Raw genomic sequence first — 16,665 nt, 5'->3', positions numbered from 1 at the left:
GAGGTGAGTTGGTGGAGACTATAAACCTACTGAAAGGAGGAGAGATGGGGGAAGGGGTGATAGTGTTGTCTCCAGAGATGGTAACACTTTGGTCCTGACTTTTCCACTAAGTCTAAAGTCACTAGCACATACTTTGTTTCCTATCCTTGCATGTCCATTAAAATTTCTGTTGCAATCTTTCAATAATTCAATTACTGGTGCTAGTTTAATATGTTTTTTAAAAACTTTTTTCTTAATATTTTTTTTCAGTTTTCGGTGGACACAACATCTTTGTTTGTATGTGGTGCTGAGGATCGAACCCAGGCGCTACTGCTTGAGCCACATCCCCAGCCCAATATGTTTTTATTTCTTACAAATTAAGAGTCTTGTTGAAGACATTGTTTCTGATTTGGGAGTTATAGAAAAAAAAATACTAAAGCAAGATTTGGAGGAAGGAAAAAAGAAAAAGAAAATATCTTCATTTAAATTAGAATGAGTTGTGTAATGAGCCAAGTTAGAAGAGTCTTTTTCATTTGACAGGAATGGTTCTCCTTCATATAAACATGTTGTCTTTGACCACATTTTAAGAAAGAGATATATGAGACTTGGCACATAGTGGTTTTCAGTAAATATTGGATGAATGAATGAATGAAAGAATAAAGCAGCAATGAAGAAATGCAACACATTTCTAAAGCAGTTACACTAACCCTTTTGTTCAACAGTTTAGTATTTCAGCTAAATCATCATTATTTGTTTTCTGATTTAGCTTTTAATTAATTATCCATTTGTCTTGAGTTTCTATAGTTTCTTTTTTAAAGAAAATTAAGATACAACTCATATGCCATAAAACTCACCATTTTAAAGTGTACAATCAATTGGATTTTAGTATATTCACAAAATTGTGCAACAAAATTCCAGACCTCCCCACATGCTTAATTCAAGATAACTCCACCCCCATACTGGGACCTCAAAACATGCTAGACAAGCACTCCACCAGTGAGCTATATATCTTCAGCCCTTTTTATTTTATTTTGAAACAGGCTCTCACTAAATTGCCAAAACTGGCGTCAAACTTGAGATCCTCCTGCCTTAGCTTCCTGAGTAGCTGGTATTATATGCATGCACCACCATGTCTGGCTTCTTTGGAGGAGGCAGATTCTTTAGCGTATATTCTTGTCTTGTTCTTTTTTTTTAAAAAAATGTATTTTTTAAGTTGTAGATGGATACAATCTTTATTTATTTATTTTTATGTGGTGCTAATGATAGAACTCAGTGCCTCTCTTGTGTGAGGCAAGCACTCTACCACTGAGCTATAATTCCAGCCCCTTGTCTTGTTCTTGAATGCAGGGAGGAAGCCTTCAGTCTTTCATCATCAAATATAAAGTTAGCTGTGAGTCACTTGTAGATGCCCTTTGATAAGGTGTAGAGAGCCCCCTTGTATACCTAGTTGTGTTGTTGCTTTTGTGTTTTGATCATGAAAAGGTAATTGATTTTTTAAATGCTTTTCCTGCACCTGATAAAATAAAAAACAACATGTGGTATTTCCATTTATTTACTAATACATTGTATTATATTGATTAATTTGTGAATGTTCAATCAACTTTACATTCCTGGGATAAAGCCTACTTGCTCATGTTGTATAATTCTTCTCCCATAATTTCTTGAAGGCATAGAATTTTTTTTTGTTGTTGTTGTTTGTTTGTTTTTGAGTCAGGGTCTCACTAAGTTGCCCAGACTGGCCTTGAACTTGTGATTCTCCTGTCTCAGCCTACCAGCTGAGATTACAGGTGTGTACCTGGCTGAGGCACAGATTTTATATTTACTTACTTGCATTCAAACAGTACTCCAGTTGTTTCAGAAATTAGTGCCAAGACATGCAATCATTATTATTATTACTGAACTGGAATGACATGTCCCAATGAGAAGCCTTACTTTAAGGAATAATAAAAGTCAGGGACTGTTGACTATCTGAGATCATTACATTTACCATAAAATTTCCACATTACTTACATTATATACAATAATATTCCTAAGAGAAGAAAAAAAATAGCAAAAGTCTGAATGGAAACTAAAGGAACAGTAATTGGTGTGAAAAACCTTATTTTGACAAAACCTTTAATTATCTCTGATCAAAAACAACCGTTTTGAATTATAATTCCTTATATTGTAGATTAATATCAAGTCTGTAATACCTGGTGTGAAAAGTATATAAATAACATTGTAAAAGAATTTATTTTAAAGCTAACATAGATTTAGACTTGTTTAGGTAAAGTAATGTATTTCATTTTTTCCTGGCTGGCAGAGTACTGGAAAACACTAACTCCTTAGTGACACACCACAGTACACCCTTATTCATCATTCATTTTTCACTTCATTAGATATTATCTGACCAATTGTGATCACTGCCACAGGAAGAAATAGCTAGGTCCTTGCTTGGAAAATTACTAATATGACATTTTTCTCAATTACAATTTTTGCATTATGTAGTCTTTGAAAGATATAAAGTATAACTTCATAGCTTTTTATTGGTGAGGAAAAAAACAGAACCCAGAGGATCTTGGAATCTCCTCAAACTACATGAGACAAGAGAAGCTTAGAAGAATCGCATCTTTGTTGAAGATTACAGAGTCTCATTCAGAGTCACACCCATGTGACAGGTATTGATATAAAAGGGTAACTAGAACCCAGCTTGGGAAGTGGATGGATCCAGTGCAGCCCGATGACCTGGACACTCACACACCCTGGAAAAGCAGGTCTTTGTTGCCCTCCTTCCAACACTGTCTTAGCTGCTGCTTGGGCCATTTCTGTCACCACCCACCTTCCACTTGGTCATGCTGGTTTCTGCTTAGTCAGTGGTCTTGCTTTCTGGAAGCTTATTTTGGCCCCTTCTGCCTCATCCCCTCTCAACTCATTCTCTATTTTCTTTTTCCAAGGGATATTCTGATTAGTTTATTAATGATCACAGTTCCATCAGACAGTTGTCAGATAATTTGCTAATTACCACCCTGTTTGGTGAGAATTGCTTGCCCTTGATTACTTCAATGAGGACTTTATGAATGTGTACGCTCGGGTGGGACTATTACTCTTTTTTAAAAATTATTTTTTAGTTGTTGATAGAACTTTATTTTTATTTATTTATGTGTGGTGCTGAGAATCAAGCCCAGTGCCTCACACATGCTAGGCAAGTGCGCTACCACCAAGCTATAACCTTAGCCCAGGAACTATTACTCTTAATTCAATCAGCCGGGGCTGGGGAAAGAACATTATTTTGTAGTTATTATTCATTATTTGTGCAACCCCTGCTCTAGGAATAGTTTGGGCTGGTTTTCCTTTCCAAAACCTGGATACAGCAAACATCACTCTCTCTCTCTCTCTCTCTCTCTCTCTCTCTCTCTCACACACACACACACACACACACACACACACACACACACACACACACGATTTAAATAAAAGGAGTATGAATAAAATGATTGTATTATAAAGTTAGATGTAGGAAATAATGAAGCTTAAGAGCTTGCTTTGTCCAAGAAACATTACTTTGCAGTGGAACAAACTGGCTTTCAAGAATGCACTTGGCTTTGTAATTCAGACCACTCAGTGTAATTCATTACACTCAGTGTTCTGGAGGCTCCTGCTCCTGGCAAATAGAACCGAAGTGAGTCTTGGTCTTCCTAAGAGCCCTCCCTGTTGAGCACGTTGGGGGCGCTTTGTTCCTTTTGTTGGGAGAGAGACTCTGGTAGGATCAGATGCAATGTGATGCGGTTCAGGACTCTGGGCAGCACGAGGGAAAGGTGGAGGTAATCGAAGCTCTGGTTGGTACTCCTAGGAGCCCCGCGTGCCCAGCCACCTGTCCAGAGACTGCCCCCTTCTCTGGCGTCTCCTCCCCCAAGTTTCCTCCTCATAGGCTTGTCCCTGGGTGAATGGGCGGCCCCTTTCCTGAGCGCAGAAACTCTTTACTTTTTCCCCACCCGGCTCCTCCTCCCCTTCCTCCTCCTCCTCCCCAGGAACCTTTCTATTGCCTAGCGGCCACTTCCTTCTTCAGACTCTTCCTCCCCAACACACCGAAGAAGATAACCGGGTCTAGACCAACTCGACACCAATTCTTCATTGATAAATAAAACGAAGCTATAGGTGAGTCCCCCGGGAAGATGTGGCAAGGTAGCGAGGATGGACTGGAGTGTCCGGCGGAGGTCAATCTGCTGGAGGCATCGCGGGCTGCGGGTGGACAGCCGGGACCGCGAGGTGCTCAGGGGTGCGCGGAGGCGATGAGCGGCGGGGGCTGAAACCGTGAAGGAGTGGACCGGGTGGGCGCGCGCCTCCCACGCCCCGCTTCTCCCGCAGACTTCCGCACTCCGCTCACGTGACGTTTTGCCGGCTAGGGGCTGACGGTGAAGCGAGAAACGAGGAAACGATTTTTTTTTTTTTTTTTTACCGTGGTGTAACGCTTGGGTTTTGCACTTAACGGTGGCTCGGGTGCCAATTCTGCAGAACTGGGTGGAGAAGGATTAGGGGGCTGGGAGACACTGTTCCTAGAAATTTGGTGACCTCGGGGCAATGTCCTCCGCAGTCCGGGGAGGTGGCTGAGGCCCTGCGCTTAGGTCGGGGGTAGGGAAGAGGGGACTGGTGGAACCCTGGGCTGTGTCCCTTTTCGGCAGACCCGGCCCTGGGGTGAACGTGGGCGGGCAGCGCTGGCCGGTGAGCTGCCGAGACAAAGGCTTCCGGGACGCAGCTCTTCCTGGGACGCCTAGGGCTGCTCGGAGATGGAGGGCAGAAGCTCAGCACTCCCCAGTCCTGCACCGGTGCCAGTGGTGACCGTGTGATGGCCTGCAGGGCTTAGGGCTTGGGACCCTTACTTGGCAGGATCCCAAACTTAGAGAAGCGATGACCAAATATGGAGCTTGCGCGCGCCTGCGAGAGGAAGGAACCCAGTCATCCTTTGACCCGCACCAGCTGTTAGGTGATTGCTGGGGAGGGCTGGAAAAGCTCCCTGCGTGTTTGTGTGTGTGTGTGTGTGTGTGTGTGTGTGTGTGTGTGTGTGTGAGAGAAGTTCGCTCCTGATTTCCTGGAGTCCCCACTCCAGTAGGTTTTATTTCCGTAGTTATTAGAAAATCTTCACGCATTGCCTCCAAACTTTAACACACACAAATATTAGAGGGACCTTAAATACATTCTTCAGCGTGTATTGATGGGGCGTCCCAGCATATGCCACAGTCCTCCTTCATTCCGTTTTCTTTGTGATTCCCACGCACAAAGCCTAATTAGATTCTCTGACAGAAGGCGCGACTAGCATCTGCCTTCGCCTTCCCTTGAGCTTCTTTCTTTCTTCTGGTTCAGCCTCATTGACAACCTCTTTCTTCCCCCCTAGGTTTGTTCTGCTTCTGGCCTCTCATTGTTCTTGATCTTCTTGCTCACTTCAGTCTCAGGCTTCTGTCCTGCTAATAAAATGTCATGGGCCATCCAAAGATTGTGTCACAATGAGCAGTTTTCTTCTTTATGCCTACCCCCTTCCCAATAATAAAAGAAATGAATAAAACATGCCAAATTATGTATGCTAGCAGTTAATTTCAAAACCTATTATTTTCCTATTTATAGGGGTCTGGGCAGGAAGCCTTTTTGCTTTGTAAGTTGATCTGCCTTAGCAAGTACTCAGCATGAAATATTTCATACAAATACGCTATTATATTTAGTGCATTTGTACAATAGAAAAGAAAAAGAAGACGAGGAGGAGGAGGAAGAAGAAGAACCAGAATGATATGTTAGAAACAGTATTTAATTGTGGGGCGTTAATCCCTCAGAGCCTGTTTCAATATCCATAAAAATGGAATGAATAATAAGTACTTTGCAAGGTTCTTTGAACTGTGTGAATTAAAATAGGTAAAGACCTGAATGTATAAATGATTATAAAGAAACGCTGGTTGCTTTCTCAGAATTGGATGGACATGTATCTGCTTAATATAATGCAGGTATGCATGTTGAACATAATAGAGGGATTTTCTCGTTGATTCTCATTATTAATTGAGATCTAAATCTGAAATGTGTTGCTGATGATAGGTGGAAGGAATGGGGAGTGGTGTTGAAGAGATAAATTTTCAGGGCCTGGGAATCTGATAATAGGAGAATTGAAGAAATTCTTAATCTTGAACATTTCATTATTTTTCTGTCCAGTGCAGGCTAATTTTTTCATCATTCCTCATAGAGCCTTGCTACTTCTTCATTAATACCTCCAGGAACAGAATACAAACTGTATTATTGGGCAGTTTGGTTGTTAGAGAGTTTTTGTTCTTTGATGGTGCTGGGGATGGAACCCAGAGCCTAGCATATGCTAGGCAAGCACTCTACTACTGAGCTATCCCAGCCTTAGAATTTTTTTAAAAATATGGCCCCCAAATCTGCTTTTCTAATACATCTATCCATCCTATCCAATAGAGAAATATGAAACAAGACTAATCATTTAAGAGTATAAAATGAGCTTTAGCTGGGTGAGGTGACACATGCCTGTAATCCCAACAAATCAGGAGACTAAGGTAGGAAGATTGTAAGTTGGAGGTCAATCTGGGCAACTTTGTGAAACCCTGTCTCAAAATAAAAAATAAAAGAGGCTGGGGATTTAACTCCATGGTAAAGCAGCCCTGGGTTCAATTCCCAGTATCACAAAGAAAAAAATAAAAAGAACTTTAGTTAAAAAAAAAAAAAACCAAAAACAGTAGATCTCTAACTAATTTTATGGGTCAAGACTATTTAAAGTGTAAGTGATAGAAACTCAGTGAAACCAGCACAAGAAAAAGTAGGAAAGACAGCATTGGTTCATGTAACTGGAGAGTCCAGATTTACATAAGGGCTTAGTCATTGTAACATGTCTGGATTTTCTTTGTGTCAGCTCTGTCCTTGTTAGGTACTTCCAACATGGAGTCTTCCAACATCAGGGCTATAAACTAACATCTTAGAATCCAAGATGGAAAGAGAGTGGTGTTTTGCTAGTTCTAGCAAAATGTTAGGGTTTAACTTCATTGATGTGGATAGGAACACCAACCTAATGCCTCAAACCAACCTTTTTGGTCTTGAACCACTCTTGGAGACTCAGGTGAGGCTCTGTCCAAGATCCATGGGTTTGGAATAAGGAAGGAAGTGCTCCAAGCAGACAAAAATGAGATTGTTCACTCTGAGAATGGGGAATGGGTACTGGGCAGGCAAAAACAAAAGCTGCCCACCACTCTGATGTTAACAAGTTTTTTCCCTGCTGTTTTTCTCATGGCATCCTGTTCAAGCCTTCAGCATTCTGGCCATAATCTCTGGATACATTTCATGTTTTTAGTATCTCTTTTAAACTATGTCTTGAGTTACATACAATGTTAAAGATATGATTTCCCCCAAATGCAAAGTCCCAGTATTTGGATAATTTTTGATAATAAGTTTTATATAGATGCATTTAATTGAAGATTTTGCATTTTATTGCAATACAAGGTCCTTAAATTATAATATTCAGATAAATAACATAGCAGATGGCAGTGCTGCTTTTAATTATTAGCTGATAGAAAATCTGGTGTTACAATCAATATCATTTAAACAGGTGGTCTATAGACATAGATGTCACTCTTGTCTCTAAAAGCTACCAGGAATTAGTTATTTTCCATCTGGATAAAGTTGTTTCTTCCAAATTATTGTCACCTTAAAGGAAACCATATACACAGTCCCCTTTTTTTTTGTCCCTTATTCAGTTTGAAAAAAGTATGATTCAAAAAGACTGAATTGATGCTTGTTCCACCCAGTTGCCTGAACTTTCTGATGCGCTTACAGATATAGTTCCATCCCCTCTAGTCTCTTTGCTTGTTTTTTTCAGTCCATGAGACCAGTATTTATGGAACCTCCACTCTTGGTGTCAGAAGTGATAAACAGGGAGCTTTTCAGCCAAATTCCTGCAGACAGGAGCTTATCATTTAGTGGAGAAAATGGAGAAACCAGTAATTCCAATGGAGTAAAATAAAAAAGGGCACAGGGCCCTGTGGGAACACAGAATTGGAGAGCTCTCTACCTCCAGGGGTTCAGGGAAGGCTTTCTGGAGGACGTTTCCTCCAAGCAGGAAGTGAACACAGGAGAGTTAGCCTTGAGAAAGAAATAATGAGACTGGGCTGAAGAAACAGTATGTGGGAAGGCTGGAGACGAGAATAAGGAGCATTTGAGGAATGGAAAGAAACCCAGTGTGGTTTCAGCCTGGAGTTCAAGTGGGGAAGAATGAAAGAGGTTGAAAGTGTGTGGAAGCAGCCTATCGAGGATTTAGCAATCCAAGATAAATCCCCACTCTCATTAGGTCCTGAACACCTTCTCATCTGAAGGTGAATAGTCTTCACCACAAGCTCGTCACTGCTGTCAGGTGTACTATGACCCAGAAATTATCACTGCCCTGGCCTGAAGGTATTAAAATTGCCACTTTTATCAATCTGCCTTCCCCTCTAGACGGCAGGCTCTTGAAAGGCAGGAAGTATATCAGTTTCTCCTTTTTCTCCAAGATTTTGCACATGCTCTTCCCCATTCATAAAACACCCTTTCCCATTTGTCTGCTTGCTCCATTCCTTCCCCATGACCTCCTGGAAGCCTTTTCCAGCTTTCCTTATGCCTTGGACTTACCTCTTAGAGTGCTTGTCACCCTGCTATTGGTTCTAGGGCCCTCTGCCCTGAGCAAGGATCCTATGTTACTCACTTTTTGTAGTATTTGGATCTCCCAGGGCACTGTGAAGGACACCTGCTTAGAGTAATAGCAGGTACAAGAAGAAGGGCTGCCTTTCCCCCAGTAGACTGTGGACAACAGGATTTGTGGTGGACAACAGGATTTGGGGTAGCCAGAGGGAAAGCTGTACACAGATAGTGAAGGTGGGCATACTTTAATGCCCTTATATATCACATAGTCTTTTTAAGAAGAGGGACATGGAAAATAATAGGTGACAAATGCCACATCAAAAAAGAAAGGGCCTTTGGATTATAGGTGCTTGATGGAACATAGAAATTGTCATAAGGTAGTCTTCTTTTTTCTTGCAGGTTGCAATGAATGTGGATCATGAAGTTAACCTCTTAGTGGAGGAAATTCATCGTTTGGGTTCAAAAAGTAAGTAACACGGGTATTTCTTCTAGTTTACTTCATAGCAGGCTGCACTGGCATTCTGACCTAGAAAGGGGCCACCCCAGGGCTTTAAGACAGTGACTGGCAATTCTGTCCACAGTCTCAGGTAGTAACTACCCTTGGCCATGAAGGCACACCTTGAGACACAGGGCTACTGGGGTATCCAGTTTCTGAGGTAGAATACTTGAGATGTTTCTTTACCCTTTGAATGGAAAGAAAATCACTAAACATCTTGTATCTGGTTGCATTAAAATCTGGTAATTGAGTTCAAATTTTTTATTTGCCACAGTATTAAAATCCATGTTTTCTGCTTTATTCTGCCACCATTTTATGAACTTCCAAAATAACTCAGGACTTCAATTGCAACTATACAAAATCATTTTTATTTTCTCTAAATTCTTGAGTTTTATACAAATGTGAGCATATAACTAGAATTTTAAACAAAATCTTTTAGGGTATTCTCTTTTAAATTGTCCTTTTCTTCAACAACTAGGCAGGCAGCTACTACAAAGATAGTGACATGTAAAATTGGTACTATTAGTGTCTTTTTCCTAAGTTGTAATCAGAGTTACTATTATACTTATAGTTTTAGGTATTTGTCACATTTCAGAGAAGAGACATAAGAATTTGGGGAGCATTTTAAAAATAATAAGAACAATAGACATAGTAATGCCTTGGATAATGGAACTCAGAGTTTTAAAATTACATCAAATAAATGAAAAACATACTTAAGTATCTTACAAGAATTATTTTATCATTATAGCTTGATTTTTAAAAATCTATAACATTTCTTTTTACTTAAAAAATGGTTTTGTAAAAAACAAAGTTAAACATGCACATTGTTTCTAAGGAGTCAAATAATAAAGATGAAAAGCTTGATAGGAATCTTCCTTCCACTCCCAGCTTCTCCACATTTCCTGCCCTTCACAAATAACTACTTACATCCTTTGTTAGTTACCTCCATGTCTCTAAACAGCATACTTATCTTTCGTGATGTTTTGGTGTTAAGAATAATCTGCTTACTTCCTACTAAGGAAGAGAGGAATTTAATTTTCTTTATACATTACCCCTAACATTTGATTAGATCAACATTCAGGTTTGTTTTTGCATTTTTTTTTTGCATTCTTAATCCCTTTTACATACATGACTGTTTTTTTAATTCTAAATTAGTTATACATGACAATATAATGCATTTTGACACATCATACATAAATGGCATATAACTTCTCATTCTTCTGGTTGTACATGATGCAGAGTTATATGGGTTCTATAATCATATATGCACATAGGGTGATAAATGTCCAATTCATTCTACTATCATTCCGACCCTCATACTCTCTCTCCTCCCTTCACTCCTCTCTCTCTTCCCAAGTACCTCTCTTTCCTAGCCCTCTCCCACATTGTGAATTAACATCCACATATCAGAGAAAACATTCAGCCTTTGGTTCCTTGGGACTGGCCTATTTCACTTACTATGATATTCTCCAGTTCCTTTCATTTACTGGCAAATGCCATAATTCCTTTTTTCTTTATGGCTGAGTAATATTCCGATGTGTGTATATACCACGATTTTTTTTATCCATTCATCTGTTGAAGGACACTGAGGTTAGCTCCGTAGTTTAGCTATTGTGAATTGTGTTGCTATAAATATTGATGTGGCTGCATCACTGTAGAATGCTGATTTTTAAGTCCTTTGTGTATAAACCTAGGAGTGGGGTAACCATGTCAAATGGTGGTTCCATTCCAAGTTTTCTGAAGAATCTTCATACTGCTTTCCAGAGTGGTCATACCAATTTGCAGTTCCACCAGTAATGTATGAGTGTACCTTTTTCCTCACATCCTTGCCAACATTTATCGTTGATTATATTCTTGATAATTGCCATTCTGACTGAAGTGAGATGGAATTTCATTGTAGTTTTGATTTGTATTTCTTTAATTGCTAGTGATGTTGAACATTTTTTCATATTATTTGCTGATTGATTGTATTTCTTCTTCTGTGAAGTGTCTGTTCAGTTCCTTTACCCATTTATTGATTGGATTATTTATTTTTTTGGTGTTAGGTTTTTTGAGTTCTTTGTGTATCCTGGAAATTAATGCTCTATCTGAGGTGCGTGTGGTAAATATTTTCTCCAATTCTGTAATCTCTCTCTTCATGTTATTGTTTCCTTTGCTGTGAATAAACTTTTTAGTTTGATTCCATCCCATTTATTGATTCTTGATTTTACTTCTTATGCTTTAGGAGTCTTATCAAGGAAGTCATTTCCTAAGCTGACATGGTAGAGATTTGAGCCTACTTTTTCTTCTATAGTACAGGGTCTCTGTTCTAGAGTCTAAGTCCTTGATCTACTTTGAGTTGATTTTTGTGCAGGGTGAGAGATAGGGGTTTAATTTCATTTTTCTACTTATGGATTTCCAATTTTCTCAGCCCCATTTGTTAAAGATGCTATCTTTTCTCCAATGTATGTTTTTATCACTTTTGTCTAGTATGAGATAACTATATTTATGTGGGTTTGTCTCTGTGTCTTCAATTCTGTACCATTAGTCTATGTATCTGTTTTGGTCCCAGTACCATTCTGTTTTTGTTACTATAGCTCTGTAGTATAATTTAAGGTCTGGTATTGTGTTGCCTCCTGCTTCAGTTTTCTTGCTAAGGATTGCTTTGGCTATTCTGGGTCTCTTATTTTTCCAAATGAATTTCATCATTTATAGCTTGATTTTCAAAGCTGTATTTGCTTATGAATCCCAATCCTTTGAAATAATAGGACACACTTTGAAAATTCCATTGAACTATTTATCTCCACTGTCTTCTGTATTAGTTTTCTATTCTTGTGTAACAGATGACCACAAACTTAGTGATATGAAATAATACATTTAACATCTTAACATATTTCATATCTTCTGTAGATCAGGAGTCTGATGAGGGTCTTACTGGGCTTAAGATCTAGGGGTTGGCAGGCTATCTTCCTTTCTGGAAGTTCTAGGGGAAAAATCTAAGTCCTTACCTTTTCCCAGCCCATATTACTTGGTTCATGGCCTCTTTCTCTATCTTCGAAGCCAGCATTATCTGATGAAGTTCTTATGTTGTATCACACTGACCTCCTCTCCTGCCTCTGTCTTCCATTTTTAAGGACCTGTAGTTACTTGGGCTGATCTAGATAATACAATATAATTGCCCCAATTCAGGGTCCTCCATTGTCACATCTGAAAAGCCCCCTTTGCCATGTAACACAGGTCCTAGAGGTTAGAGGTTAGGACATGGGTATCTTTGAGTTTCTCCCTTTCTTTCTTTTTCTTTTTCTTTAGGGGATCAGACCTGGGTCCTTATACATACTAAGCAAGTTCTCTACCACTGAGGTATACCCCTAGCACCCATTTCTCTTTTTGGTCTTCTCTAGTCACTTGACTACTACATTAAATCTGAGTCATCATGTACTAAGAAAAGATGAAGGAGGCATATAAAAGTGTGGATTTAACAAGAAAGCAAGTTTAATCTTATGGTCAGTTAATAGTTATTGAGCATCTGCATATGTCGCAGGGACAAGTGACATAGGTGCACCCTTCCTCTAGGATCTTACTACTTAGTTGATGAAACTAGAGGAACACTTATGGAGCAATTATCAGGAAAAAAAAAACATGGTATGCTAAAATATGAAGTGCTGACACTCAGTTCAGCATGGGACTGTAGAAATTGATTCTTGATATAGTAGTTGGGGGCACTTACTTAAACCTAGGATCTCAGATAGGACTTTGACGTATTGGGCAGGTCAGTATAGGAGGAGAAGCATGAGTTCACTTTGGAATGGGAATGAATCTGATGTTTGAGGAGAACACCAAGCAGACATTGGAGAATGTCATTTATTTACTTCCCTGGTCAGGCAAATGAACAATCTTTCTAATTCCACTTTCCTCCAACCCCTTCACCATTACCACTTGATGGAAATTTATTAAGTCTTGTTTTCACCAGTGCTACCCCTGCTTTTATTCTTCCCCACATATCTAGTTTCTTCTAGCCCAAGGATGTCCTGTCTCTTGGGGGTAGCAGTATTGTATGGATTGACTTTCTTGTTCTTGATAAAAAATGACTTGCTGAGTTGCAAAGCATATATGGAGATATGTCAACTTCTGACATCTTATGGTTAATTATTTAAGTTGTGTCTGGAGTAATTTTGACTAATAAACATATGATGTTTTAACTCTAGCTGGAAATGGATGAACAAAGTTCTGTTTCTTTTAAAGTCAAATTCTGGGGCTGGGGATATGGCTCAAGCAGTAGCGCGCTCGCCTGGCGTGCGTGCGGCCTGGGTTCGATCCTCAGCACCACATACCAACAAGGATGTTGTGTCCGCCGAGAACTAAAAAATAAATATTAAAAATTCTCTCTCTCTCTCCTCTCTCTCTCCCTCTCTCTCTCTTTAAAAAAAAAAAATAAAGTCAAATTCTGTTTGTTTTTTTTTTAGTTGTAGATGGACATAATACCTTTATTTTATTTATTTGTTTTTATGTGGTACTGAGGATTGAACCCAGTGCCTCACACGTGCCAGGCAAGTACTTTACCACTAAGCCCCAACCCCAGCCCCTAAAGTCAAATTCTTTAAAGTCTCATTTTTCATCCAGCTAGAAAAGACTAAGTGGAGACTGACTATTTGGAGTTTAAAATGCTTTTATCCAACAACTATTTCTTGAGTGCTTCCTTTGTGCTCAAGTGCAGGAAATGTAGAAATAAACAAAATTCAGTCATAGTCCTTTTGTACTTCTTTGAGTAGTTGGAGGACAGACTGGAAGGATGTTTTGGGAAGTGGTTAAGAGCATGGACACTGGAGTGGGAATGAATCCCAACATTCTCTGGGAATGAATCCCAACTCTCTGACATACTTTCTTGTGATCTTGGGCACATGACTAAACTTTTCTGTTTCTTGGTTACCTTATGTGTATACTAATACTGTATCTCAGTGATTTAAGTACACATTTTTACATTTAAAAATTTCTAAAATGAGGATGCAACTAATACATGTGTGCTGTAGTTAAGTGGGTGGTTTAATTGGAACATAAAATAATGGTGCTTCTTGCAATCAATCATGTCTTCTCTTCTATGAAATAAGGATTAAGTGAATTTTAATGACTAAAATGCATTGAATAGTTCTAGGACTATAGCAAGTATTTAATAAGTGTTACTTATTTTTACTATAGTTGATGGTGGTGCTTTGATAGACATACAGTAAGTTTTATAAGAGGAGATATCAACTCTCTGAGAGAATCATGGAGGACCTTCTTGGAGAAAGTGACATTTGAATCCATTCTTGAAGAAAAGAATTTAGTTAGGGAAAGAGGTCTGAGATGCTGGGCAGATGCCTCAACATGGCACAATTACAAAATCAGTTTCTTTAATGTCACTGTGGACAATGGCAAGCGTTCATCATGACTGGATCAAAAGGCATATCTTGTGATGAGGCAGAAGACCAGGCAAGAAATGGATGTGTAGCTGGAGGATGAAGATTCTTATCTATGAGGGCATGGGTTTCACTTTATTTGGAAGGTGATAGGGAGCCATTGAGCAATTAAAGTGGAAGAGTATCAAGCAGATTTGCCTCTGATAAAATTTCTTTTACTTTGGGCTGGGATTGTAGCTCAGTGGTATAGTGCTTGCCTAGCATGTATGAGGCACTGGGTTCAATCCTCAGCACCCCATAAAAATAAATAAGTAAAATAAAGGTAGTGTGTCCATCTACAACTAAAAATACATGAAAAAATCTTTTACTTTTTTTTCAATTCCGCACCAATGTGGATGGTGTGTTTGTTGGTGGGCAAAAACGGGGAAAGGATTATCATTTACCAACTTGCAATTAAGTCTGAACTCAGGAATTGTCATTGGAGAGGAAAGGTTAGAACTGCAAAGGAATTCATCTACAGTATTTGTACCATAGCACATTCACTTTTTATAAATATTTCTTGGTTCTCTTTCAGTCTTTGTATAGATAATGTTAAAGCTGGGAGAGTCAAAACACATTGTATTTATTCTATCACTTGGCTCTAGGAAGAGGCTGCTTGAATTATGGCTAAGCTTTACATTGTAATCTTGGTTAGCCCAGTGTTAGATGTTTATTAAAGGTTTTGAAAGTTCAGTAAGCATGGAGGCAAGAAACAAATTTTGCATTTACTAACGTTGTATTTTCTCAAATTAGATGCTGATGGAAAGTTAAGTGTGAAATTTGGGGTCCTCTTCCAAGATGACAAATGTGCCAATCTCTTTGAAGCATTGGTAGGAACTCTCAAAGCTGCAAAACGAAGGAAGGTTGTCACATATCCAGGAGAGCTACTCTTGCAAGGTGTTCATGATGATGTTGACATTATATTACTGCAAGATTAATGTAGTTTGCATATCTTTGTGTAATTGATTTTTTTCGTTTCTGGTAAATTGGAATATTAAATCAAAGGACCAACATGTGCTTACTTAATGTATTTTTATAGAACTTTGTAAACAAATGGGGGCTCATATTTTAAAAGTCTGTCCTTTTTTATATCTTTAAAGAAATTGTTTGTACCACACTGTAAAAATAAAGAAAACCTGTTATTTTTCTCAGAAATCTTACTGGGAAATATAGGCAATGAGACTTTTTTTTTTTCCTTGAAGGGGGTAGTGGAATGTTTGTTTCATAAATCACTCTTAGATAGTTTCTACAGATATTTAACATTCTGTCAAAGCAGGAAGCAAACTGAAGATCCACTCCCACAAGAAATGTTATGTTTGTGTAATAAAAAACATGTAACTCTTAAAATTGCCTTGTTGCTTTATCTTGTCATTTAAAGTAATTATGTGCTCTCAAAATTGAGTGTTTGCATGAAGATTCAGTAATTGCAGTAAAAATCATCTTAATTTAAAAAAAATTCTCTAAAGACAACAGGATCAAAAAATAGAAATGGTTAGTGTTATCAGTGGAGCCTATAAAAATATTTGTTTTGATGCCAGTATGTACTTGCCCATGAGTTGAGGGACATGCCAGAAAACATAACTTAAGAACTTCACTTTCTAGTTGGATTAATTAGGTCCACCTTAAGTGAGGCAGAGCTGTTAATGATTGCAGGTTGTAGCCTGTTAGTCCAGAATTGAAAGTGAGGTGCAATATCAGAGGGTAACTCAGTGAAAGCCATGAGGTCCAGAGAAGGCATCCTAGAAGAGGCAGAACTTGTATCAGGGGATGGTTGACATTGATTACTGAGAGGGAAAAAGGTAGAATGAATGAGGGTGATGGCAGAAGGCAGAGGGACCAGTGTTAGCAAGTGGAAGGTAGGATATGAGGCTGACCAGAATGTTAGAGGCAATTCAGATTGAATGGAAAAGGTGGAGCCTCAGCAGTCAGGGGGAGCTGGAGCAAAGAAGACAGTGATGCTTATTGCAGCTGCTCTGGCACAGGTGGACTGTAGGGATTAAAGGGCAGTCAGGTAAAACATTGCTAAGACTCCTGTGGATGTGGTAAAAATGGAAAGGTAAAGGATAGATGAACTCCAAGCATTTTTTTTAAGGAAATTGAAATCCTGTCATCATCACTCTGTTGTGACAGGACCCCAATTCAAAT

General features: G+C 39.0%; 1 protein-coding gene across 1 annotated transcript; it reads left to right on the top strand.

Moving 5' to 3' along the window:
• The first annotated feature begins 3,924 nt into the window (after nt 1–3,924).
• On the top strand, nt 3,925–15,867 carry Abracl (ABRA C-terminal like). The gene is made up of 3 exons (XM_005329812.5): nt 3,925–4,113; nt 9,013–9,079; nt 15,274–15,867. The coding sequence occupies exons 2-3, from the start codon at nt 9,019–9,021 to the stop codon at nt 15,456–15,458; spliced, it is 246 nt and encodes an 81-aa protein (XP_005329869.1). The 5' UTR covers nt 3,925–4,113; nt 9,013–9,018; the 3' UTR covers nt 15,459–15,867.
• The last annotated feature ends 798 nt before the right edge of the window (nt 15,868–16,665 follow it).

The sequence above is a fragment of the Ictidomys tridecemlineatus genome, chromosome 8, assembly GCF_052094955.1.
Source record: "Ictidomys tridecemlineatus isolate mIctTri1 chromosome 8, mIctTri1.hap1, whole genome shotgun sequence".
Lineage (NCBI taxonomy): Eukaryota > Metazoa > Chordata > Mammalia > Rodentia > Sciuridae > Ictidomys > Ictidomys tridecemlineatus.
The sequence above is the reverse complement of the archived record's forward strand: the minus strand, read 5'-3'. Positions and strand labels throughout refer to the sequence as shown.